Genomic DNA, 27477 nt, shown 5'->3' with positions numbered 1-27477 from the left:
ACCACACCTGGTATTGTGTAGTCTGCCCTGCCTGGGTCATGGGCACCAGATGGGGCCATATTTGCCCAGTCACTGGCCTCTGCTGGGAGAAAGATCAGCCTGGCCTCCTCCTCCTCTGTCCTATATGCGCCTTCATCCAGGACGACCATAGGGGCTGGGCACAGTCTGCGTCCCACATGCCATCTTCCAGCTCCATCTTTTAGCAGCTGCCCTGGGTCCCTCACCCCCTGGGGTGGAAGTTCTCACCTGGCGCCTGACGCCCAAGCTCCTCGCTCCTCTAGGAGAAGGCAAGGATGTGCTGGAAGGAGCAGGACAGCTTGTGTGCGAGGGCTGGGTATGGAGGCTGGTGATGGGTGGGGCTTGGCGCCCCAGAGCCAGAAGAGAGAGGGGGCGTGCCTGTCGCTAGGGGCAGTGGTGCCTCGGTTCGGCAGCTCCCTCTGCCGCTGGCTCAGAACCCGGCGCTCTCCGAGCTGCTGCGGCTGTTGTAGCTGGCGCTGGGGCTGCGAGTCCGGCTCCGGCTGCGGCTGTGGCTCCGGCTGCGGCTGGTACTGTAGCTGTCGTAGCTCCGGCTGCGGCTCCGGCTGTACGAGTAGCTGCTCAGGGAGCTGGAAGAGGATGGACTGGGTCTGTAGTAGGGGATCGGACGCTTGCGGGCACTGCAAACGGAAGGGAGACGGAGTCAGGAATGGACAAGACAAGGAGGGAGCTGGATTTGGTTCTGGGCTTTGGCTTGAGCACAGGAGGGAGTGGAGATGGGGCTCTAGCCTGGTGCCAACTGAGCCCCATGTTCACCTCCCCACCCCCAAAACCGGCACACGTAGGGTCCGGCCGGGCTCCAAGTGGCTCACTCAGCTCGGCCACGTTCCAGGGCACCTCAGGACAATGCACCTGTTCATCGTGGGGCACAGCAGAGGTGTCAGGTGCTGCCTGACTTAATCTTCTCCTCAGCCTGTGTCAGTCCCCAAGGCATTGGCTCACCAGACCCGACTCCCAGCTCCCCAGCTACCCCCCACCTCCCATGCCCAAGCCATCACCCTGGTGTTAGTCCTGGATTAGGCAGCTACGACAGAGCATGGAAAAGGTTAATTGTAGCTTGTGCTTTTCCCCGACACCAAAGAGTTAAAGCTGCTGGAAAAGAGACGTTCGGGATTAGTGGGTGCGTGTGTGAGATGGGGGTAGGGGTGGGCGCCAGGTCAGGCCAGGGCCTCGGCCCCAGGAGGGCTGAGCTGTGGCTGGAGTGAGCACAGACCAAAAATGCCCTTGGGTTCTCCCCATCCCCGAGCCCTGAGGGGAGGGGAAGCTGGTAAATTCTCTCCCTGTCCCCATTCAAGGGGCCTTATGCTATGAGGGCAGGGCCAGCCCCCAGCATCAGGAGGCACCCAGCAGGGGAAGGAAGGAAGGGGAAGCCAAAGACCTCAGGGAAAGAGAAGTGGGGAATGAACGCAGGCCTTCTTGACCCCCTCCCAGGTGCCTGGCACCCTCCAGGGGCCCCATGGGATCCGTGGCCTGTAAGCCTTCCACCATGGGCCCCGCGGCCCCCACGCTCTCCCCCATGAGCCCTGCGGCTTCCAAACCCTCCCTGTGGGGCCCTCGACTGCCAGATAACCCTAGCAGGCTCTCTCATGGCTGTTCACCAGGTCCTCCCCCTGGGCTGCCAGGTGCCTTTCTCTGCAGGGCCCCAAACCTGCCTGCTGGCCTTTCCCCTGACCCAACATCCTCTTCACTCTGCTGTGAGCCTTGAGCCCATCCTCAGCTGGCTGCCCGCAGCATGGTCCCCATTCAGCCTGCCTAGCGCTGGGCCCCTCTGCCTCGGCTCAGCCCCACTCACAAACACCTCACCCTGCCCTGGATGCAGCAGGCAGCTCCCACGAGACGGGTTCAGGGAATTAGCTCCTCCGTTTGCCTGGCTCCCAGGCTCTCTGCAGCTGGCACTGGCAGTGGGCCAGGATGTTCTCCCATCCCTGCACTGGCAGGCTCAGCCCAGCGGCCTGAGGCTAGCAGAGGCAGCTGGCGGGCAGGGAATGGCTGGGGAAGGAGCGGGAGCCACCGAGCAGCCCCAGCTCCTGCTGGGGGCAGGCCCACCGCGCGCCATGGTGAGTGGTGTTAGTGGGAGCAACAGAGGAGACAAAACGGCAGACGCGGCTTAGCGCTGAGGGCCTCACACAGTGAATTCAGGGAGACACGGGGGTCCTGGACACCAGGGTAACCAGGCCCGCGACGACGCTCTCCGAGAGGAACCTTGAGCCGGGCTGGAAAAGGAGAGGTTGGCGTCAATAATGGAGGGGGATGAACAGGCCAGACAAACATATGGCTCAGCTGGAAACAAGCGCGCACCAGGTGCTTGCTGACTGTGTCCTGGCAGAGGCTCCTTTGCAAGCAAGAGGCCCTGCGGCATCAGCCTGAGTTTCTCTCAGGCTGTGTCTACACTAGAGAGTTTTGTCAACAGGGGGCCTTCTGTCGGCAGAACTCAGGGAGCGGCGGCACACACATAAAGCAAGCTGGTGACAGAGTCTCAGCAAAACTCTGCATTTGCCCTTGCCGGTGTTATTCCTGGAAAATCCGAGGCACCACACTGTCGACAGGAGGAACCATCTAGCCGCTTCTGTCGACAGAGGGGGCTATTTGCCTTTCTGTCACCAGAGGGCAGTGCAGTCTGGCAAAATCCCTGTCGACAGAGAAGGTTGTGAGTATCAGCAACAAGATTTCTCTGTCGACAGATGCATCTAGTGTAGACATAGCCTTAGTGTAATAATACAGGCCCATGAACGTACCTGTGGGCATCTGCCCAGCTCTGAGGTGTTTCTCCTCACAGCAGAGCTGGGAGGCAGGGCCAGGCTGTAACTTCCCATTTTTACAGAAGGGAAAGTGGGGCACAGTGCAGTCACGTGACCTGGGCACACAGCAAACCTGGGGTAGGGCAGGGAACTGAATGCGGGGTGCCAAAAGCCCAGGCCCAGGCGCTCATCCTGGGATCATCCTTCTGTTGCTTATTTGAGCCTAATGCCCCGTTTCTACCTCTGTTCACTTCCGTACAGCCTGGCCAGCTCCACGCAATCAGCAAGCGTAACCCACACACCTGAGCATGGTTCACTGCCTCATGGAAGGGCACCTAAACCACTTACACAGAGCAAGAACGAGTCTCTTCTGCACGCCAGCTGAGAGCCAGCCAGCTTGTAGCGCAAGCTGTAGAGGCTCCTGTACTAAGCCAGGGGTCAGCAACCTGCAGCTCCAGAGCCGCATGTGGCTCTTTATGGAGTCATTTGCAGCTCCGGACACTGGCACCACTGACTCCTCTGTGTCTTTCTACTGCACCCCCCTGACAAGAGCCCCCCCGGGCAAGACCTGGCCACAGAGCTTACCTCAGGCAGCCTCCCCAGTCCGCTGGCAGGTTGCCAACCCCGGGACATGAGCAAAGTATGGGTAGACACATGCCCGAGCTGCTTGCAGCTCTTTGAGCAATAAAAATGCTCAGAGCTGTGGGAGTACTGTGTGCCACTCTGCGCACACGACCCACCCCACCACTTTGAGGGAGAAGCACGTGGCCGTGGGGACAGCAGCGGCTCTAGTGGTGAAGGCATTGGATTGCAGTGAGCTGGGGGGCAGGCTGGCTCTGGAGGAGGGGAAGGGGGACTGGGTTAAAGTAGTAGGGGCTGGGGGTAATTGTAATTTTTTTTTAAAAGGGCACTTTTTAACAAAAAAGCTGGAGAAACACTTTGCTGGAGGGTCGATGGGAACATTGCTCCTTCCCGCTGAAGAGCCTGTCCCCAGGCACAGCGTTTTCCTTGTCCTCCTTTGCTCTCCAATCCCGGGGTGACAGAAACTTAACACTTCTGACTGGTGCAAATCATTGTGTGGGCTGCTCTTAAAACAGGGCTGACAAGAAGGATGGTTGACGTTATGGATGAAGGACTGGCTCGTAGTCACGTGCATCGCGCTCCTGAAGTATTGATTTTGTAAGTGAATTAGAAAAAAACGGCTCTTCTGGCTGGCTTGGTTGCATGCCCCTGCACTAAGCTCCAGCAGTCCCAGGTTTGCACCCGCCTGTGGGCAGGTATGCAGCAGGGCTCAGATTCCCCTTGGAAAAATAAAAGACTGTAATTACAGTAAACGTCAGGGGCTATTCAGTGAGACACAGTAGTGCACGTGACTAGGGGGAGAGGCAGGAGCAGGGCTAAGCACCAAAACAAGGAAGCGGGCCCAATTTTGTATGCCCTATGACCCTGCGTGTGGCCTTTCCAGGGGATACATGAAGAGCAAGCCAGCAGCAAGACCCCCCACTCTCTTCCAGCTGACAGGTGGCAGGGAAGGGTGGTGCTGGTGCACACGGCCCATGCTCCTCCCTCTGACTTGAGAAATTCCAAGGAACTGAAAACAGCCCTTTTCATGGCGAGCTGCTACGGCTACTCTGGGCTGTAGCATCTCATAGCTGGGCCCTGCAGTTGCACAGCTCTCCTGACTGAGCCACCAACCCATCTGGCAACCTTCCAGGATTGCCCCTTTGTGGAGGAAAGAAAAAGCATTAGAGCTGGATGGCTTAATTACGCTGTGTGGGGAAAGGGAGCTCCGTACAGTAAGGGTTTTTTTTGAAAGGTGTTATATGGGGATATACCTATCTGAGAGCTGGAAGGGTCCTGGAGAGGTCATCGAATCCAGCCTCCTGCGTACGAAGCAGGACCTATTGCCATGCTGTACAGATTTTTTTGTCTCAAATGTAGCCTGCCCCAGAACCTTGAAAGTCCCCTCAATGAGTGAGTTCACAAAGCCAGGTTCACAAGGCCCATGCCCTAATGACCGAGCTCTCCCCCGCACCCAGTACTGTGTCAGTAAGCCATGGCATTGACTGCATGGCAGTAGCACAGATTATATTCACAGTCACTGCGGGCGCAATAAAGCAAGTTACTGCTCCGGTACCAGGGGTGCCACCTTGCAACAAGGCTTCTCTTTTGCTGTAACTGCTTGACTTGCTTCCGCAGCCTGAGCCCGCAAATACTCACCTGTGCAACTTCGAGAGTGTGTAGCTCTTTGCGTGTCTGAGCCTGGATGCCTGCGACAGCAAGTAAGGATAGGGGTCCAAGCTTCCTGCTGGTGCAAATGGGTGAAAGCGCCTTTGACTTCAGTGATGTTTTGCTCAGTTACATCAGCAGCGAATTGGGCCCATAACAAGGCAGGAGTGCGCTTCTCTGGAGTTGCAAACTCACAGGGATCAGTAACAGTGGCATTTCACACCAGCAGATATTTTGTTGGGGATATATACAGGGAAGCTACACAGAAGAAACCCCCAGCAAGCTTTAGCTCATTGCTTTGGTACAAATTTTCCTCTCCTCTCTGCCTCTCAAGCCTGGAATCTAAATGGCATGGAGAAATGAGTGCTAAAATCCTCACCACATGCCCTGTGGGTGCTTTTCCATAAATCCAGCTGTCCAGTTATTAAGGTCCAGTATCTCACAATTGACAGTAGCTAGAAACAAACAGGTTAGACAGCACATACTCTGAGCTCGAACAATATTTGAGACTTTCAAACCAGGTCTGAAATAGGGACGAGGACTAAATATGGCCTATCTTTGATCTAGGCCTTGGATCTGTTTAATTCCGAAGAGGAGGAAATACTACATTTTCGGTGCAAGTGAGAAACACATCAGCGGCAGTATCTTTTGCTTTACAATATAAATAAAACATTCAGTAAATTAATATTTTCTTTTATTATTTTGATGGAGCTTAGAAGCTTGTAATGTTGGCATCTATCTCTCTCGTCGCATACACACCTTTCTCCCTCCTGCTCCATCACGGATCCCACAGTTTGCCACAGGGGCCTTGGTTAGCCTAGGGCTATAACCCACACTACCACAGAAGATTGATCCGCTCAGGGTCAGTCTGCTAGGGTTTGATTTTGCACACATGCGAAATGATGCTCTCAGGGGTCAAAGTCAACCTTCGTGCTCCTTATGAGAGAGGAGGAATAAGGAAGGGCGAAGGGAGAAGTGCTCCTGTTGACCTTCCAATGTGTAGACACACATGGAAGCTGACTGCAGATAAATTGATTTTAGCTACACAATTGGCATAGCTAAAATTGCGTGTCTGCGCTCAACATCTATGGTTACTGTAGACGTAGTCCTAGGATTTGGCTGGTGCTAGCTCACGTGTTAGCCTACTGTAGACAAGACAGAGCACCTTTAACACATGGGGAAACTGACTGAATTAACTCTTTCTCCACTGACCAGCTGCAGCAACCTGGTCTCTGCCTTTGCAGTGGAGCAAAGGGATTTCTTGGGACAGACACTGGGGATTTGAGGCTATCGGTGAGCTAAGCCAGAGCTGGACCCCTGGGCTGAACCCCTGCACCATGACAAGTACCTTGTAATTCTTCTGGGCTCCATGAAACTGGGAGAGTCACGCCTCCTCTTCCTAATAGGGGAATAGCTCCTGGAGCGGCGCCTGGCCCGGGCAGGATCCGTGTCACTGTGTCGTGTTCGGGGCTCATTGTCTTTCTCTCTGCATCAAAACCACATGTTAGGTGGAATGGCATGCATCAAGGTATGCACCCATCTCTGCCCCGGGACCATCTGTATGCCCTGCATGCACTTGGGAGTCCGTATTTACTTGCAGATATATACTGACCTCATGTGCAGGACTGGAACCCAAAACCTGTGGTGTTATGAACACAAACCTGTACCGGTTCAGCTCTATTAGTTCAAAGGCAGTAGCAGACTCATAAATCCCTTACACCATGGTGTCCAACCAGTTCTGAAGCTGTAGCGAGCTAGCCACATTATTCTAAAAACATATTTATTGTTCAAGCAACGAGCCACGCTCACCCGGCCAAACAGCCAGATGTGGCTAGTGCGTTGGACACCATGGTCTTACCTTGTCTAGCTGACAAAGTGAGACTGACAGCCACGCCACGTTAGCCTAGGTTACAGCTGTGGCAACACATGACTTCCCTCGAGTCCATCTCACGGGGGCCAGTGCAGGGACTATAGTGTGTCGTCTGAATACTTTGCTTTGACTGTGCTACAGCTTCCCTAGCTTGTCCGTGTGTACCTGCACCCAGACAGGTGGGCAGGCTGGCTGCAATGGCTTAGCCCTGGCAACCACCCAGCAGCCTCAACTAGTGCAGGACGTGGCAGCTTTGCATGGAGCTGGTCACGCTTGCGTGTCCCAGGCTGCCCTGGTTGCCATCCCCTCTCTGGTTGCAATTCACCATCCCTTTCTCGATCCAGCTCTCCCTCCCTTCTCACCCCAGCCGCTGAGCTCAGCTGGGGTGCTGGGCCCGATTACCCGGAAAAGGGCAGGCACAGAGATGGAAGAAGATGTTCTCAGTGAAGGAAGTGGTTTCCCTCTGACAGAGCCTCTTCTCTTCCGGCCGTCTCACCAGGTACATTTATTGACTCAAGCCTGGCCTGACTGGATGGGTTGGTGTGTTTGGCACGTGTCTCCATGGTTACCACTGTCCCCACGTGTATGCTGGTGTCCTTGTGTGTGCGAGTGAACCCCTGGTGCCTATCCGTGTGCAGGCGCCTGCTGGTATTCTGACGCGTGCCTGTGCCAGTGTATCTCTGTTCCCACATCCCGCCCCGCTCCGCGATCCCATTGGCTGGGGTGGGGCGGGGGTCTTACCGGCTTGCGGTTTTTTTCTGCGATGGAGAATGGCTCCGGCTCCGTGCTGTTCTCTTCTCCCGGGATCGTGACCGGGATTTGGACGGCGAGTCGCTGGAGCTCCAGGAGCTGCTCCTCTGACACGGGCTCCTTCTCTCAGAGTCGTGTCTCGAGTGCTTCACTGGGGACTGGGAGCAGCTGTTCGGCCTGCCCCGGTGGTGTCTGTCCTTCACCCTGGAAGGCCATTGGATCAGACAGCCAGTCACTATCTCAGCTTGACCACAAAAGCCACATTCCCTGTCACCCGCTGGCCTTGACCACGTTTCCAAGGGGACAGGCACACCCCACCCCACCTCCTGAGAACAATGAGGCAGAGCTTCCAGAAGCAACAATGGTGAGGGCCTGATTGCCAGAAGAGCCAGGCACTCAGAAGACCACATGAGGGCAGCAGGACCCTTGGGTGCTCTGAAAAATCAGGCCATGAACACTCAGTGACCCCACATGACAGTGTCAATTAGCAGGGTGCTGCTAACCTGGCTGTCAGTGACTAACGTAGGCCTAATCGTTACTCTTCAGTAGAATGGATATTTCCACTTACCATGCGTCATCAGCCTGTGGAACTCACTGCCACAAGATAATACTTAGGCCAAGTTTTAGCAGGCTGACAAAAAGTCTGAGCCTGTCATAAGACTAATAGGAGCCTCAACAGTTCCATTAGATGGGACTAATATTGTGAAAGGAATATATATCCTCATGCTTCAGGGCATAAGCCAACCACCCACTTTTGGGGGTCAGGAAGAAGTTGCTCCAAGGAGTAGGGTATTCTACGATTGTCCATTAAGGAGTTTCTAGCACCTGCTGAAGCATCTGGCACCAGCCACTGTCAGGACACAGGACAGTCTGGCCTGATGGTCTGATGCAGCCTGACAATGCCTGTCTTCCTGGTATTGGGAAACGGAGGCTGCTCTGCCTTTGGGTTGCCATTTAGAGTGTCTCAGCCCACATCTTGGAGGACAGCCATGTGCACCACAGGAAGATCAGAAGAGAACAAACTGGAAGCAGCTTGTCTCCTCTGGGCGCGTTGCCCTGCACGCCTGGCCCTGCTCGGACAGGACATTGGGATCCCTCTCACTGGGCCAAAGAATCCTGTGCAGTGAAAGCCACTATCCAGCCTACACATCCCTGTCCGTAATGCTCCCGCCCTGGAGCAATGTGGGGAGCGACCGCCCTTCGCAGCCATAAAACCTGCGCTCCCATCTCCCCAGTAGGAGCTTCTCGGCCAAGACGCACAGACAGAGCTGGTGGATCCCTCCAAGCTAGTCTCTCTGGGACCAGCATCATTCCTGTCTCTCATTTCTGCACTGTTCCCAGCCACCAGTCAAACTCTGCCCAGCAATGAACCCCGTGGGCCAGGTGTTCACCGCCACTGCCATCGGAAGTGGCCCTGCTACTTCCCAGGCCTTCACCTCCTTCCATCATGGCCCCGTCCCATGGCATCTCCACCTCTTGCACACTTTCAGGCCGCTCCCCGACTCCTGCGAGGCAGGGCAGGGCTGTGAGCTCCACTGAACAGGTGGAGAACTGGGCCTGGTGAGGCAGTGCAACACTCCCAGGAGGGTAGGAACTGAGCTCAGCTTTCCTAGGTGAGGTGCCTGTTCACCACACCGGTGGAGGATTGAGCCTGCAGGCAGCAGCCAGACTGGGAGGTCCCCGGGGCCCTCCCTTCATGCAGCCCAGTCTTACTTTTTCAAGTGTGCCCCAGGGTTCTTCTCTGCCCCCAGTGTCGCCGGGTATGGGTGCGAGCAGGAGGACCCCTCCGAATCGCTGCTGTAGTCAGTGTGGCTGAGCGAGCGGGGCGACTCCTTCTGGGCCGAGCTCTTTGCCTTGCTCCTTCCCTTGTGCTTGTATAGCGATGCAGACCGGGAGCGGCATCGGTGGAGGTGCTTGTTCCCGCCGGAGCATCGGCCTCCCTTCTCCGGCGACACCGACCGGGAGCTTCTGGGGCCATGCCTGCTGCTCTTGGAGTGCAGGGACGGCGCCTCCGTCTTGACATGCCCCCTGGGAGGAGGGGATGCAGAGCCCAGCCTCTGACAGGAAGAAAGAAAACAGGGGTGGGGGGGACAGAAAAGAAGAAAGAAGGGGAGAGAGGTCTTTAAAGGGAAACCCCAAGCCAGAAGTGCAAGTCACAACGTCAACGCACATTGCATAAGGCAGGCTACACAGAACTCTACTCTGAATCTGCCCTCCTGCTCAGCCTTTCGACCTCAACAATGCAGCTCATGCAAGTCTCCGCATGCAAAACACAAAAGAAATCCATAAATCAAAACCTGGAAGAAGGGAGGGAGAGTTCAAATGAAAACTCATCTGACACGGAGTTTAAACCCCAACACAAACTGTGTGTAAACACCAAATTAACAAAAAGAAAAAGAAAAAAAGTTTGGGGGAAAGGGTGGCGGGGCCGGGGGGTGAGAGGGAGAGAGGAATAAATTGGACTTAACAAGGAAAAAACAACCAAAGCAGGATGTTGAAGGAAATGGACCTGAGGGGCAGGAATGCAGTGGGTCTCATATAGGTTGTTTGGGGGGAAACGAATCAAGATGTCAGGAAAACAGCACAGAAAGATGGTGGGAATGGGGAGTGGGGGGGGGGGGGAGGGAGGAAAACAAAGTATAAAAAACAAAAAGAAGGGAGAGAAACATTAAAGAAAAAAAAAAGAAAATTCCACAATGTCATCATTACTGAAATAAACAAATGTTTCTGAACTCTTCCTGGGAACTGTTTTTAGCTGTGCTGCAGAGCCCTGCTGAGTTCTCATCAGCGCTCTACATTGACTCCTGCTTTCTGCTTCCTTTTTTTTTTCCTTTTTGTTAAATTCTGATTTTTTAAGTCCCTCTTGGTTAACATCCACTTACCAAAAAAGTGGCATTTCCTCCTTTAGTAGGTAAGGTATGAAGAGAAGGGAAAAGCGGGGCAATATAAGTGCATCATTAGATTCACAAAAATGCAAGAGAGAACCAGAGAGAGAGAGAGAAAGAGAGAAAGAAGAGAAATAAAACGAAACAACTCACTTCTCCTAGGCCTCGGAAACACCAACCATGTGAGAAACCAACTCTAGCTGGATTGGCATCAGCTCTGCTTTGGTAAGCAAGTTCAACGTAGCAGCTCCTTTTTTTGTATCAGGTTGTTTGAAGGCTTTTACTTACAAAATCAAGGTCAAAGCCTTAATGTCTGCGCATTTCACCCAGTGTCCTGCTACTTGGGCATTCAATAGCATAGCGCCAGCCTGGCAGGGCTAGCAAAGGCTTTTTGGGACACTCTTTAGAGGTAAGGCAGTGACATCCCATGGTGTGGATGGGATCAGGGCAGTAGGAAAGTGGTACCAGCAAGTTTTGTTTTTTTATTATTTTTCCAGCGATATTCCAGAGTCTAACCACTGGCCCATGTAGCATAAGAGAGGCCTATGAGAAAGCAGCACAATTGTACATTGACTCAACTATGATATGGTATGAGCCTGCAGGTTGGCTTGAATCCCATATTGCATGGAATTCCTGTCGCTTGATATGAAATATACACACAGATTGGCACACCAAGAGCTAACTTCTGAGGCCTCTCAGCACATCAGCAAAACTAACGGGGGGAACGGGGCCATTTCTCCCTTGATTTTAAATCAAGGTAAGTGAGAGAAAACACCACAGCTGCTGTCTGGAAGCTCGAGCATCGCAGCCTTTCCATTTCATCCAACGGGGAGAAGATACCCATGATAATTCAGCTGTGCTGCCTGGAGATGACTGACAGCTCAGCTAGCCAATGACTACACAGGACACTGCAATCAGCCTAGTGCACCCTGCTACATAAAGAAATAGCGTCCTTGTTTCACGGCTATGTTGTTCGTGACATTGCCCAGTGGGCTTGCTTGCCTATAGCAATCTAGTGACTCTGTATAAACATTAGCTAAGTCATACCCCTTTGAGTATGACTGGCCTCATTCCACAGAGGAGGAAACTGAGGCACTGGGCAGTTATGCTCACTCCTCTACATACGCTCCTGGAGCAGCTGGCTCTTGGCCTTCCATCTGATCCTCCCTGCACCTGGACAACCCATGGGAGAGTGTGATATGCTGACAACAGAAACCTCGTCAGTACTGCCGGTGCTGAACGACAATAGCAAACCGCCCTGGGAATTACACAGCTCTGTTTTAACTCACAGAAATGTTACTTTGTTTTACTAGGCTGTATCTTGGCCCTACCCCAAATACACATGATAGGATTTAGGGCTGATACTGCTTCAAGGGTGGGTAAGAGCAAATGATAGTCTGATCCAATGGCCATTAAAGTCAGTGGAAAGGCTCCCATTGATTTCAGGGAGTTTGGGGTCTGGCTGTGAGAGGCTGAATAGCTCCAGAATCCCTGCAAGCAGTTGTAGCCTGGATCCAACGAGCAGCCAGAGGCCAATGGAAAGAGTTTAAACTCACAAGATGGGGCACAAAAAGGGGTCTTAAATCTGCCCTTAACTCTGCCCCACTCTCAATTGCTTTTCACTTTCACTGGCTCTTCACCTCCCTCTCCCTCTCCACCTGCTAACGAAACTGCGTTAGTCACAGGTCTTACTTTCATTCTCACCAGTGCCACATGTCCTCGCAGCTCAAGCTGCCGGTTAGCTTAAGCTTAAGCTTCGTGTCTGCGTGTCGGGGAGAGAGAGGACCAATGAAACTAAAGGGATCTGTTCCCAGACTGCTTCAGACCTGTCCTTGTACAACACCTGCATTCTGATCTGTAGCACGACCTGCCACTCTGGGGCTGGGACCCCCGCTACACTGCTCCCTCAAAGCTGAGTGCTTGGGCAGCCGCCCAGGAGAGATTCAAATGCTGCCCAGTTTGGCCGGACAACTGATTGGTAGCACTAACCCCTCCAGGGGAAGGACCACCATGCGGGCAGACATTTCAAACTCAGGACAACTGCAGACTGGGCCCAGGAAGCACAAGCACTCTGAGATATGCCCAGACTTACGGCATGAGCATTTCCACACACATCTTCTGACCCACGGACACCCATTCCCCTCCCACCTCAGACTCTACTGCCCAGGTGACAGCCCAGGAACCCCTCCCCAAGGTCTTTTCTCCTCCTCCTCCCGTCAGAGTCTTGTTCCTGCACAATACCACCCAGAGATTCCCACCTTGTGCTGAGCCCTGTGCCCCACATCACAAGGTCCCTGATTTGATTTTGTGCTTGGGAGCCCCCTGTCCGAGGCATTTCCCTGGCATCTCAGCACCAGCAGACAACATGAGCAGTCGTCAGAGCAAATGACAGCTGCAAGCCACAGCCCAGAGCTAAGTGACTGACACACACGCAACTAGTGCTGTGACCTCTCGGCCGCTCCGGGGAAGACACCCCACCACCAGGGCTGTGTTGCGCAGACATTTGTGCTACCCTGCTGCGCACAGGTGGAAAATGCACGCCCTGCAGCCAGGCCTGAGCCCTGTTTCAGAATTATCCAGACTGGAGCTAAGGCACGGGGCTTTGATGGTGCTGATACGTTTTCCAAGGTCCTTGGTGGATTCTCTATCACTGACAACTGCTCAATCCAGGCAGGCTGGTTTTCTGAAAGCTCTGCTCTAGGAACTATCTAGGGACGTTCTCTGGCCTGTGCTATGCCAGGGGTCCGACTGGGTGACCCCAGTGGTCTCCTCTGGCCTGTACCCCAGTCGCAGCAAGAAGTCACTCCCATGACGGCAGAGGCACCTCGCTACAGGGGAGAACAATGCATTCCGTTCGCCCAGGAATTAGGTCTCCAACTTGGCACATCGGCCGAGATTTCGCAAGGTGTTTAGCAGCTGCTCTTCTCAGCGCTGCTGTACCTAAGTGATTTGGGAGCCCAAGGCCTAGCCACGTAAAGGTATTTAGGTGCCTATCTCCCACTGACATGAGACTTAAGCACGTATGTCACTTTTGACAATGGAGCTTAGAGTCCTGAGTTAGTTAGGTGGTGGGCCACTCTGAAAAGCAGAAGTTGAGGGTCTGGGCCTTAGCAATGTGCTCTAACTCTAGTTCCACCCTCTCCCTATTCACGGCAAGGCTAAAGTGTCTATTGATTTCAATGAGCTGCCCAGCTGGGCGACTGAGGACGACGCCCCCGTACCATCATTGATCTTTGCTTGTGTGGGTTGGACTCCGAGCAGTTTCTAACTGTGCTGCCCAGTTTTCAGTGATTCGCATGGATAGGGTTAGATGCGCCCCAGGCCATCGGCAAAAGCAGGAGAGATTGCTGTGACTGGGGGCACTGAGTCAAGGTGTGAGGCTGAATCTCTCCTAGGACATCACAGCTCATCGTGGTGCTGCTTGGGAGGAGAGAAGTTACCCAGGAAGGAGAAAAAAGCTGCATTTGAAAAGGGACATGCTGAACTTCCCTGGCAAGCCAGTAATTAGCATGGCTGGGAAGCAGAATCTGGGGAAAACTCATGAGAGTTAGTGAGGGTCTGGGAAAGACACCCGGGATGGGACTGAAAGTCACCCTGAGCTTTAAAAAAATACATGACCGGGCTTCTTTAACACATTGCCACATGGACTAACTCCCCCAGGACATACACCACAATAACATCCAGTGGCAACAGTGCCCAGGAACAGCCATGTGCTGGGAGGGAAGAGACAGCCTCCTTCATTTCCCTTCCTCACGGCTCCCCCTTGGTGAGACTGCACAGCTGTCAGGCTCTGGCCAGCTGAGCTCTTCTAACACTGCAAATGACAGCATGCTAAATGCAGTTCTTTTAAGCCTTTACCAACACAGGGAGCAAAACTGCAGCGTTGGTTTGCTTAGCTGAATCTGCCCCCCAAGCCCACTGCGGTGTCTGCTTCTTCGCTATCTCGCTAGCACCTCGAGAGATGGAAAGATCCATCCGGAAAGCAAAATCCACCAACACTGTAACATTCAGCCAATGAAGCTCAAGGTCAACAGCGAGGAGCAGGCTTTGCCAATTGTCAGGGTGATTATTGTTTTAAATTGACAGTGCCTCAGGGGCTGAGCAGGGTTAGGAATTTCTCTCTCCAGGCTTAGAACTGAAGTCCTGCAGGCGCTTACTCCCAGTAGGAGTGGTTCCTAGCCAGTTGATTTCAGTGGGGTCACATAATGCTAAGCACGGTGGGTGAAATTCACCTGTGCGCAGAGATGCATCGCAAGGCCCAGGCATGCATTGCATTACCCTTAATCTCAAATTTTAAGGCCTGCTATTGGTCCTACGACTTTCATACGTGTGCTAAGTTCGCACAGACAAGCTTTTCAAAACTGAGCCCCTAATGCAGGGCCACTGAAGCCCTACTTAGCTGCCTGACTCATGCCCACAGCAGTGAATTGGAGCTCTGGGAGACAGGCCACATCTGGCAGTCAGCCAGGTGCCTTGGTCATGGCCTGGGAAACGAGGCGTGTGTCTTTGAAAGGGATATGTTCCCTCCACCCCCCAGGGTTTGCATGGTTGGGGCTGTAATTTACAGCTGCTCTCTGGTCCCAAGGCAGCAAAGCACATGTATTAAAGTCCAAGGACATAAGCAGGTGCCTAAAGTTAAGTATGGGCTTAAGTGCTTTTCCAAATAGGGATGATTTGCTGACGCAAGGCTAAGTCCAACCAAAATTGCTTCTTAGCCTGAGTCAGACATCACAAGTGTACCAAGAGGCTGATTATAAGATGCTAAAAAGAACATCTCAACATTGTCTCTCCCCCACCACAGCCTTAAGGGGCTAAACTTCCTAAAACTTCCCATAACTCAAGACATAAGTAGGCTGGAATAATCATTAGAATCAGCGGTGCTTTTTTGTTTTGCCTATATTTGCCATTACGTTTGTTTGTCTTGTTCCCCAGCCCCTAAAAGAACCACAGAGGAAATAAAATTGACTAGACATAATTGTACCATTTATGGAAACAAACACAAAGTTGGAGGGCTAAAACACACAGAAATGCATTCTAACAACAGAACAAGAAAAGGAGAGGGGAGGAAAAGAAAGAAAAAAATTACGTGGACAGAAAAAAAAAGTGAGAGAAGAGCATGGCTTTGTAGCTAACTGGGAAAAATAATACAAGTTAAAAAATGATAGAGAGCCACCAAAAAGAGACAAAATGAAAGAGAAAGAGAGAAGAGAGAGAGAAAGAGAAAACATGAAATCAAGCTACGGTGCTTTTCAACAGGCTCATCTGCAGAAGTGAACGTGCAGAGGCGGACAAAATACCTACCTTCTGCTTTGTCAGTGACAGGAATGCAATAATAAAAAAGAAAACAATAAACTCCACATTTGGAGTGCAGAACGGGAAAAAGACAATGACTCTTTAGTAATGTGATTTAGACCCCTTTATGATCAAGTTTGCTTTGTTCAGAACTGGTTTGGCTTGTTGGCACTGGTCTGGTTTTCACTGGTTTCGTTTGGGGGACAAACAAGGCAGGCATATTGGGAGTTCAGTTAGTTGTTTAACCAGCCGTCTAAATAGCAGCACTTCTGTTCTGTTTTAAAGTCTCTATGTAACATCACAAAGGCCCAAAGAGCATGCAAGGAAAGCAATGGATGAAGGCAGAACACGTCAAGGTTTACTGGGTTACTGTGGCACTGGGGAAGGCTAGGAGTGGCCCATAGAGAAAAAGAGAGAAATACCAGAGAGTGAGTGTAGGGGGAGAGATAGAAAGAGGGGAAGCCAACCGGAGTGAAAGGGGGGGATGAAAATGTGAATGGTCCATTTAAAAGGGAAGTCAACTCCAGCTGAACACTGACAATATTCAGAGGGGTAGCTGTGTTAGTCTGTATCTTCAAAAACAACAAGAAGTCCTGTGGCACCTTATAGACTAACAGACATTTTGGGGCATAAACTTTCGTGGGCAAAGATTCACTTCATCAGATGCTTGGGGTGGGGGGGTCAGAGGAGGGTTTAAAGCGGAGGGCCAGAGCTGACAAGGTTTATGGGCCACATCCTCCTCTCTTGATGTTCACAGCTCCACATTAACTGCTGATAATGGGCCACATTCTCTGTGACTCACCAGACCTTGTCAGCTCCGGCCCTCCCATTGATTGATACTCCCTCTTTAAACCCTCCTCTGAAATGCCCCCACTCATGCATCTGATGAAGTGGGTCTTTGCCCATGAAAGCTTATGCTCCAAAATAACTGTTAGTCTGTAAGGAGCCACAGGACTGACAATATTGTTTGTCCCCGACAGGCCAATATGCCTCCCAGTCTAATTGCAGGGGTAGGGTTTAATGAACACAGCTCAAGACATGCACTCCTCAGCTGTCACTTCAAACTAAAAGCCAGGTTCTAATCCTGTAGTTGTGGGCCAAAGCTCAAAACTGATGTGAAATCATCATTAAGGCCACAGTGAACTTAGGCTCTTACATACTGCACAATCTCACCTGTGTGATTTCATTCAATGGGACACAGTGGGTTGCTAATGTACATGAAAGCTCCCGGCAGACAGGAGATACGTAAGCTCTTTGGGGCACAGTAAGTGCTGGAACTAGGGGTGCTGCTACACCCCTGTCTTTTTTAGTGCTTTCCTTTATGGACAGGGTTCACAGTTTGGTTCAATGACACTCAGCACCCCAGTGCCACTGGGGCAGGGCAAGTCTTTGGGTTTGCGTTTGGGTTTGCACAGTGCCTAGCATGACTGAGGTTCCAGGGTGCTACCGCACTACAAAGAAATAAATGCATAAGACTAAAATCTAGTTACTGACTTATGTGACTTGAGAGCAGAAAGACGAGGATACATCAGGGTTTTTTGGGGAAGGAGGTTAAATTTTGAATTTCACAAATAAGCCCAGCGATTTTTCTTATCTGTACAGTTATCTTCCCTTTTAAATTCTCGTTCAAAATATAGAGATGGAAATGCAATGTTCAACAGTTGTCAATATTAAGATAACACAGCTGCTTTTATTCTCCTCCACATTAACACACAGCAAAGCAAAAAAAGAAAAAAAAATCTAGAATAACACGACGAGAACAGGAAAAGAAATAGAGAAATAGAGAGTTTGCATTTCTGTACGTCACGAAGGGAAAATAAAGAAATGACTTTTTTAAAAAGGAAACTAAACAAGGAAAAAGCATGTCGAGTCGCCCTGCCCTCCCCCAGAGCCCTGCTTTTGCTGAGCAAGAAATGGAATTGTATATTACCGTTTTCGAATGGAAGGCTAAAGAAAAACACAGATGGGATTAAAAAGAAAACAAACCAAAAAGAGAGAGAAAGAGAGAGAGAGAGTTGGTTGGAGAAAAGCCCCGCCGGCGCTAGTTACCAAAAGGAACTCGGCTTTACTCAGCCGTGACTCTGAGAGGATGGGGCAGCGACGACCGGACGCAGAGACGCTGGGCTATGTTTGGTAATCTCCTCATTAGCCAAATGACATGCTTAACCATTTGCTACATCCACACGTGACCTCTGACCCAGGGTTGGGATTTCAGGGAGAGGATCATCAAGGGCTTGTGAAGGGGGATTCTTGTGCGGTGGGAAGTAGAAGCATAATACAAACAGCGCATTTTTAAAAACCACAATACAGAGGAAATGCAAAAGCAGCTTCAAGGATTGGACTGAGATCTCTGCATTGGGCAGTATGAACTCTGGGTGGGAATTAGCTTCAAAGGCAGTGGGGACCGGGGGGAGAGGAAAGGAAAGGGTGGGAAGTATGAAAATGAAAATGCTGTACAAAGTTGATTGCACAAGGCTACTAGATCCCTGCTGCTTCCCTCCCCGCCCCCCTGCACAAGACATCTCCAAAGTCCTCCTTGTCACACCCTGATCAACACAGAATGAATGGGAAATCAACCCCCACTGGGACCCAAAGCCCAACCAGGGCCAGGCAGAGACACCCACTCTCTTTGACTGACTCTGGGTCAGGCAGCAGTACCCTGACACAGGAGGCAACACAGGAAGTCTCTGATTCCCAGCTTGAAGGCACAGTTCAGAGTGTGAAGGCTCCTCCCTGGCTCAGGGAGGCCCTTGGGAGACGCCCCCTGGGGTAGAAATCCCTGGGGAAACCTGTCCCAAAGCGAAGCTCTCTGTGACTTGAGCAGCGACCCGTGGAAATTCTGATACTTCACCCTTTGGTTGTGTCCCAAATTGGGATGAAACGTTGAAAAATACGCAAGTTTTTCACAGACTGAAATGTTCTAGAAAGTTCCCATTTGGAAACAATGTCCGTGCAGCAGTTCTGCCTGAGCTACAAGGTTGGGACGTTCCCTAACTGAGCTGTTTCCTGTCAGCTGGTTGAAATGACCCAGAGCTCTGGCTTTTGATTCAGTCCCAAGTGTGCAGCATTGCATCCGGGGAGCTAGAGTTCGGGTCTGGTGTGCCCATTCTCAGGTAAGCCTCACTGAGGCCCTCGGCAAGGTGGGGGGAGCCTAGTGCCACTCTCCCGAAAGGGGCGTGGTCTCAGTGGAAGGGGCAGGGCCGGGCAGCCAGTCCTCAGCACTGCCCGGACTGTCCTCCACCTCGCCCTGGCTAGCGCCATCCGGAGCTGGCTGCCTGCGCCTCTGCAGCGCAATGTGTGGGCCTCTGGAGGCAATTTAAAGGGCTTGAGCTGCACCCCAGCAGTGGGAGTGGCATATGGGAGCTCACAGCCCCATGAATTGCTGGGCCCTGGGGCAACTGCCCCCCTTGAATGTGAGCAAGCCTGCCCATTTTCCTTTATGGGCCAGGCTCTATGGCAGACTACATTTCCCATGATGCAACACACCACTCAGTAAGGGCAGAAACTTGTGTCACACCATAGGCGGTGCCCAGCCAGAGATAAAAATGGGCTCCTCAGATATCCTGAACTACAAGTCCCATGAGACAGTGCTCTAGATTAATGCTGAACTGACTTAACATTTTGGATCCTGTCAACAAACCAAAATCTTCAAGCAAACGGACCCAAATGACACATTTTGTTTCTGTTTTCCTGGTGGAAAAATGGAAATTTCCTTCCAGAAAATTTTGATTTTGCACAAACTAACTTTTCCGTCAAAAATTGTTTCAATAGAAAATCTCTCATCAGCTCCCTCCATTACAGGGTTTTCCTGGGGGGTGCAGGGCCAGCTTTTTGTAAGGGTGAGCTTTCCTCAATGCCAGGCCATACTGCCAACTAAAACACTCCAAAACCAAAGTCAGATCTGCACCCAAATCATGAGACCGGCTTAAAAAGAGATTTAAAACAAATCCTAAACGTGGTGCTGTTTCTTATGGGAGTCAGGGCTGCTTGGTGGACTGGGAATCTGGAGAACTGGGCTCAAGTCCTAACTCTGCTGTTGGGTAACTATGACCAAGTCACCTCCCCTCCCGGTGCCTCAGTTTCTCCATCTGTTAAGTGGGGATAATGACCCTTGCCACACTTGTGAAGTGCTTTGAGATCTAAAGAGGGAAAGTGCTATTCAAGAGATAGGTATTTGTATTATTTTTATTTACCTCTTACCTCGCCTTTAGATTTTACATTTTCAAGCATTTTCCCACAACTGCGAGGACTAGAAACTTACCAAACAAACAAAACAAACAAACAAAGGAGGTTCTCAGAGGTGGAGTTTTAAGAAAAAACTCCCAATAGCAGGAGGCCTGCAATAAAACAGCGAAAACTGGCAACACAGGACAAACGCCTGGTGGGCAGCACTGGCAGAAGAACAAAATCCCTCTTCGTGGGCAAATACTTTGGCCAATAAAAGTGCTGGGTCCTGTTTGCCGGGATTTACATCTGCTCATTCGTTGCTCTTGAGTCTTCAGCTGGCTGGTGTGGGGCTCCCAAAATCCTCACAAACGATTTGTCCAGCACTTTGCTCTGAGAAGGGCTTTGCTCGCTTGCTGTGCCTGGCTGTCCGTCAGCTTCCAGTTTCGAGTCCAGAATCAAACCCCACGCCACGCGACTCAGGTGGGCATGAACACGCGAGCAGAACACAGCTAGCAGAGCCACCAGCAGGGGAACATGCCTTGGGATGGAGGCTGTTTGGCAAGGCCAATGAATGTATGGAAAACAGGAGCAGTGAGAGACAATTGCTGACCAGCCAAGGTGTGAAAGGCCCAGGCTTCAAAGGGATTTGGGTGTACAAATTCCTGCCCCCTGAATGGCAGCAGGTCCTGCACTTGCCTCTCTCTGTGCCGAGCTGCATGATTTGTTCAACCCCCTCTGGGACATGACCGGCCAGCGAGGCTCAGATTTTCCCCTTGGGACACCTGCGTAGCCGGCCGGCTGGCAGGGTAGATGACCACACAGCCCTAGGCAGTCCGGAGAGGCCAACTGAGAGCAGGGTGCATGTGTGGGAGTGTAAGAAGTCTGGGCTGGCCATGGGGGAGGGACTTTGCTTTCAGAAGCAAAGAGAGGCAGGAGAGCTTGTCGGGGGGGGGGGGGGGGAGATCCTGGAGTCTTGGGGGACGGTTGGGGCAGGGCGGCAGCAGGACCCCTCATTCTGTCCCTGCTTCACATTCCCCACCCTATTGTCTCATCCTGAGCCCTTCTTCCCCTCTCCCCCGGCCTCCTTCCTGGGTCCTTCCTCTGCTGCTGCTCCCGCTCCCGCTCCCCCCTGCGGTTGGCAGGTCAGGTTGTTCTCTCTCTGCAGGCTGAGCACAGACAGATGAAACTCTGCTGATGCCACAGCAACCCCTGCTGTCCGGGTGTAGCACCTGCTGGGGACGTCCAACTCCATCCGGGCTGGGCCCCGGAGGCTCCTGCAGAGGCCTGTTGTTCAGTCCCGCTAAGCTTCGGATTGAGCCTTGATCCTAATTATCAAAGCAGCAAATGGCTCAAGCCCCAGCTGCGTCAAAGACCAAGTTCTGGCCTTTGACGCCCTGTGGCAGTAACAAGCAGTCCTGGAGCACCTTACAGACTGAACAATGTAAGGTCATGTGCTTTGGTGGGTAAGACCCACTTCTTCAGTGACAGTGGCGCTCCTCTGGCATGAGGCAGATCATGAAGCCCAGAAGGAAGCATGAGAGAGCGAGGGCTAAGTAAGATGTGACCCAGCATCTGTTCTGAATCCACAGCAATGAGCTACAGCTTTGCTAGTACAGGTGGGTAGAAAGCCAACTAGATTGTCGGGCCCAATGGGTGGTGATCAGTGACTCAATGTCTGGTTGGCGGTTGGTTTCACGTGGAGTTCCCCAAGGATCAGATCTAGGGGTGGTATTGTTCAACGTCTTTGTTAATGACCTAGATGAGGGGATGGATTGCACCCTCAGCAAACTTGCTGCTAACTGACACTAAGCTAGGTGGAGAGGTAGATACATTGGAGGGTAGGAATGGGGTCCAGTGTGCCATGGACAGATTGGAGAATTGGGCCAAAAGAAATCTGATGAGGGCCAACAATTACAAGTGCAGAGTCCTTCATTTGGGACACAAGAATCCCAAGCACGGTTACAGGCTGGGGACTGACTGGCTAAGTAGCAGTGCAGCAGAAAAGGACTCAGTGATTACAGTGGGTGAGAAGCTGGATGTGAGTCACCAGTGTGCCCTTGTAGTCAAGAAGGCTAATGGCATATTGGGGTGCATTAGGAGGAGCATTTCCAGCAGATCTAGAGAAGTTATTTCCCTTTATTCAGCACCGGTGAGGCCACATCTGGAGTATTGCATCCAGTTCTGGACCTCCAGTACAGAAAGGATGTGGACGCATTGGAGCAGGTCCAGTGGAGGGTAATGAAAATGATTCGGGGGCTGGAGCACATGACCGATGAGGAGAGGCTGAGGGATTTGGGGTTATTTAGTTTGCAGAAGAGAAGACTGAGGGGTGACTTGATAGCAGCCCTCAACTTCCTGAAGGGGTTCTAAAGAGGCTGGAGAGGGGCTGTTCTCAGTGGTGACAGATGGCAGAACAAGGAGAATGGTCTGAAGTTACAGGTCTAAGTTGGATATTTGGAAAAACTCTTTCCCCAGGAGGGAGGTGAAGCACTGGAATGTGTTACCTGGAGAGGTGGTGGAATCTCCATCCCTAGAGGTTTTTAAGTCCTGGCTTGACAAAGCCCCGGCTGGGATGACTTAGTTGGGGTTGATCCTGCTTTGGGCAGAGGGCTGGACTCGATGACTTCCTGAGTTTCCTTCCAGCCCTCGCATTCTATGAGCCTATGACCTGGGCACTAGTGCAAGGTACAAAGCAAATCAGTCATATGTACTCTACAGCAGAGTCCCTGATGTGTGCAGCTCACTGTTCGCCTGCAAAGGGAGCCTGGTTTACTGCTATGGCTGCATGACAGTGAAGGGGATCCCCTCTGTAGGGGTAAGAACGCTCAGTGCCAGGCAGGATCAGGCCTGTAACTTGCTCGCACTTGGCCTGTACTTGCTGGGGGCAAGAGAGAGGCAGTTTGCAGGCATAGACAGGGAGACGTGTTTCAGCGGTCGTGTCGCCTCCTGGCTAGCCTCACCATAATCTGCTAGTTAGCTCAATGTGTTCATCTCCCGGTTATCTGACGGCTGCTGCCTTGAGTGGCTGATTGGTCTGGATATCCCTGTCCAGCATCCAGCCTTCTCACCACTCCTTTGCCAGAGGCTGATCAGCTCACTGGGTGGAAAACATGGTCCCCAGTTCACTCCTGGCCAGTTGGAGGAAGACAAATTCTGGTTGCGTACGCTGGTTCCTCCCCCACGGAGCTGCCCTGCCTTCCAGGGGGCTACCAGGACTTCACACCAATACTAGAGGAATCCGTTTGGCTCTGATTACCCAAACCTCCAAGATGCGCAGTACAAGCAGTTATCTGAAACGATTCCTGGCTCCCGATGTGTGCGGATTACGCTGGCACTGAGTCTTCTGTCAGGCCGGGGTAAGCTTTGAAGCATAACACGGTTGTCAGTGACAGGAGAACGGGATCCACTGAAAACAGCAGCTCATGAGAGATGGCCAGCATCCCAGCTGATTCATTCACCCCTCGAGCTGAAGCTGGTCTATGGAGACAGACACAGCTGTTTAACCCCGTGGTGGTGCTTCCATGATGCCGAGCATCCCCCAAAGTGGGCGTCCAGGTCCAGACTTCATAGCTGGGTTCAAACTCTGCACCAGAGCCACACTCAGGCCCCTCTGGCCACTACCCAGCTGCTTGGATCTGACAAGAAATGGATGAGGGCTTTTTGCTAAAACCAGAGTGGAGACAAGCCCCAGACGAGTTGCTGGGGCTTCTGTGTGCCTGTCAGTAATCACGGCTGCTCTCTCCAATGTGAGGATGGAGCAGGTCTCCCCCCGCCCGGCAGCTTCAATGGGAGTTCTGTGTGCTGGGTGCGATGGGAGGGGGCCCTGGGTTACCAGGGCAGATGGCCCTTTGTTCTGTGTGTGTTTCCCAGACCCCTGGCTGGGGTTAAAGGGGTGAAGCAAGTTGGATTCCAGGTTTAGCTTTAAAACAAAACCCAAAGTCAGCTCATTTTAAAACTGGATCCAGAGGCCATAAGATTCAGCTACATGGAACAGCCCTTCCCAGGGGGCCCACAATGAGCCAGGTACCCACCAGCACCTGAATGCTGGGCAGTGGGAATGCCGCTCGACCACGCATGGAGCCTCCTCGGACCCCACTGCTGTCCTGGTGGATGCTGGCCAAAGGGCAGGCTGGGGAGTTGCCCACAGGCAGAGTCTGGGTTTGTGGAAAGGGGATTTCTGGCCTGCAGCAAAATCCCTCTTTGTTGGTTTTCTCCCCATCTGCTGCTGGGAGGCATCTCGAGCTCCAAGCTGGGCCTTGGCTGTCCAGGCAGGGTGTGCTGGGCACTACAGCTTCCCCCACCTAGTTCCCACCTGAGAGAGCCTTTCTTTGACAACCAGTGCGGCAGAACACAGGACATGGAAACTGCTTGTGCTCAGTGAGTGTGTCTGGAGGTGCGGGGGACACGGCCCGGAGCCCCAGCGCCTCCAGAGCCCTGTTTAGGCTATGCATGCCTGGAGGCACTAGGGACATGGTGCCGGGTACCTCTACCATACAGGTGCCTCCTGGCTCTGTGCAAGCTGCACACTGGCCAGGCTGACTGAAAGAATCTTCCTCTGGCTTTAAAGCATGGAGGAGAGAGATGGGTCTGGTGCTAAATAGAGGTCACCTCCAGGCTGATGTTGGTCATCATCCCCATTTTACAGAAGGGAAAACTGAGGCACATAAACTTGAAGTGTCTCACCCAAGGACATGCAGTGAATCAGTAGCAGAGCTGGGGCCAGATCCAAGGTGTCCTCACATCATTACGCCCACTGCCTAACGCTCCAGTAGCAGATTTTAAAACCCCAACATTTCTCCTTCCTTCCAGCAACTGGGAGTCTTCAACAAGCATTCCCTTCTGACCCTAGCCCTGGCTTCAAGACCTTTAGCTCAGTGGAGTCCGGCTGCCATGTACAGCAAGTCAGTCACTGGGGTGGCCTAACACTAGGGTGGCGGACTCGTCCTGGGGGAGCACAGGGACTGGAGGATGGTCCAAGGGTTAGGGCACAAGTTCTCTTTGTATCCCTGGTCAAGTCACTTAGTGGAAACACTGAGGCTGGTTGCAGACGTACAACAGGACAGTTCTTGGGGAGAATCTGCAGAGCTGCTGAACGCACAGCGCTTGGCAGGAACGTGTCCCTTTCAGCTGGATGCCACAACGACATCTACGTCAATTACCTGGGTTTTCTCACTGCCTTTTGAGAGGGCACACAATGTTCCATTTTGACTCTGTCGTTTTGTTATTAGTGTATATGCTTAACATTAATAGGAGTTATATGCAGTGCTTTCTTTGTGCCAGTACTTGCTGGTACTGAGTACCAGCACCTCGGCAGCCCCAGCTGTGGGACTGGCTGGCGGGGGGGAGCCGCTGAGGACCGGCTCCCTTTTTACAAAAAAGACATTGGTTATATATAAACACTTTATATATGCACACGCTCAAGTCCTTCCTATTGTATATCATTAACTACCACATTTTTCCACATTATGAGCACAGAAAATGCCAATGTTTCCAACTTGACAGTCTCCAGAATTTCTTTCCTGTGAGAAATTGATTTTTCTCTCCAGTCTGAATCAGAGAAAGAGTGAAAAACTGTGTTTGCCATGGGAAGGAAACTCGGCCTCGCAACCCGCTCTTGGGGCTGTGCTCAAAGCTCATGAGGCACCCAGACACCATGGAGATGGGCCAAAGAAGGACCCGAGACAAAGAGGGAACTCGTGGTTGGGCTGGTTCTCCCTGATGTAGGACAGGAGTGGGCTAGCGGCCCTTAGGAAGGTGCAGTCCAATATTTTACAGCGATAGCACCAAGCTCGGCAGGGGCTTGGGCCACCACCATTACACACTGGGTGCAGCCTCAGTAAGAGAAGTCTGCTCAGGAGAAGGCTTAGGACTCCATCCTGCATGGTGCTGAGCCCTTTGTCTCGGCTCTGTCAGAGCACGAGCACAGTGCCGCTGAACGCAGGGCAGGGCTGAGCTCTCACAGAGCTGTGGCCAACTTTTGTCATGACCCCCGCAAATTGCATGAAACTGGGTTGGTCTGGGGACAGACCAAGGTTCTGCACCTGAAGCCAGGCCCGGTTCTGAGCAAGCAGGGCCTGGCTTAGGCTCCTGGGGGGGCTCCCCATCTCGCATGGCCTCAGTGTGATATTGCAGGAAGCTCTGCAACTCCTACCAGATTTCCCCCCTGGATATTTTGAGGCTCGCTGGAAGCTCCCCAGGTGAGCCCCACACAGGGAGAACCCACAGCTCCCTCCCCAGCTCCCTGCCAAAGGCCAGGACTCCACGGCTCTTGGGAAAGGCCTCAAGCATTGTATGAGGAAGGAGGCTGTAACCAAAGAGGGCACGACGCCTCCAGCGCAAAGGGAACAGCCAACATCTCCCTCCAGCCCCAGCTCATGCAGAAGACCTGTGGGGATAGCTCAGTGGTTTGAGTGTGGGCCTTCTAAACCCAGGGATGTGAGTTCAGCCTTTGAAGGGGCCACTTAGGGATCTGGGGCAACTAGATAAAAAATCTGCCAGGGATGGTGATAAGCCCTGTTGTGAGGGCAGGGGACTGGAGTTGATGACCTCTGAAGGTCTCTTCCAGCTCTATGAGATAGGTGGGTCATGGCCACACCATGCTGCAGGCCTGTTGCTCATTCCAGTGACTTCCCCTGCCATGAAGGTGGTGGAGGACCCTGGTGGGGGTGAGATGAGGGCTCCTGCTGTAGGGTGTTCCCCTGCTCCTACCTAAGAGGGCGCCTGCTGCTCTGCCCACACCAGCTGCCCACAGGCACTGGGGGGAGAATAACCAGCTTTCACCACTTGTGTCAGAAACGCTCCAACCCCACAGTTACTGAATGGGGCCCGCAGAGTGGAGGATGGCTGGGAATGCTCCTCAGAACGTGGGCTGGGGGAGGCTGCTGGAAGAGCTCCCCTCGGAAATGAACCTCTGCACAGGGCATCCAGCCCTGAGGCAGTGCCCAGGCTCACTTCGATGGTGACGGGGGAGAGAAGCCTCTGTCAAGGGCGCTGCGCCGTGAGCCGGGCTCCGCTGGGCGTGTTCGCTGGCCCTGGCGGTGCAAGCGCTGAGTGACGTGACCAATGGAGGAGGGCGGATGAGGAGAGGGAAGGAGGGAGGCGCGGCGGGGAACCGGGGTAACAGAAAAGCATACGTACATCCTGCTGCTTTTCGCCCGGGGTGCCGTGGCTGTGCCGGCCGTTCTGGGTGCTGCCCTTGTGCCCGTTCTGGTGCGGCGTGGCTGAGCGGCTGTGCCAGGTGCGAGAGGAGGACGGGCTGCGGCTGGAGCGGAGGCTGCTGGGCTTGTGTCCATCCTCTCTGTGCTTAGGGGTTAATCTGTGGGAGAAAGGGGAGGACAGGTGACTGTGGGTGGGCTCCAGGGAGAGGCGAGGGGGCAGCTCCAGGCTAAGGGCAAGGCGGCTGGCACAGGGTGTGTGCCCCTCACCTCCAGTCACACCCCTGAGCGCAGGCAGGCGGCTGGCACAGGGTGTGTGCCCCTCACCTCCAGTCACACCCCTGAGCGCAGGCAGG

At 52.8% G+C, this 27477-nt stretch overlaps 1 protein-coding gene across 1 annotated transcript in view; it reads right to left on the bottom strand.

The window, feature by feature from the left end:
• Nucleotides 1-448: 448 nt before the first annotated feature.
• SRRM3 (serine/arginine repetitive matrix 3) overlaps nucleotides 449-27477 on the bottom strand; it is a 96952-nt gene continuing 69923 nt past the window's right edge. The window contains exons 10-14 of the mRNA XM_075013992.1: nucleotides 27105-27282; nucleotides 9337-9680; nucleotides 7615-7827; nucleotides 6352-6489; nucleotides 449-656 (exon numbers count right to left, since the gene is read on the bottom strand). Of these exons, the coding sequence (XP_074870093.1) occupies nucleotides 449-656; nucleotides 6352-6489; nucleotides 7615-7827; nucleotides 9337-9680; nucleotides 27105-27282 (1081 nt within the window). The remainder of the gene's footprint in view (nucleotides 657-6351; nucleotides 6490-7614; nucleotides 7828-9336; nucleotides 9681-27104; nucleotides 27283-27477) is intronic.

Source organism: Carettochelys insculpta, chromosome 19, assembly GCF_033958435.1.
Source record: "Carettochelys insculpta isolate YL-2023 chromosome 19, ASM3395843v1, whole genome shotgun sequence".
NCBI classification, from domain to species: Eukaryota; Metazoa; Chordata; order Testudines; family Carettochelyidae; genus Carettochelys; species Carettochelys insculpta.
The sequence above is the reverse complement of the archived record's forward strand: the minus strand, read 5'-3'. Positions and strand labels throughout refer to the sequence as shown.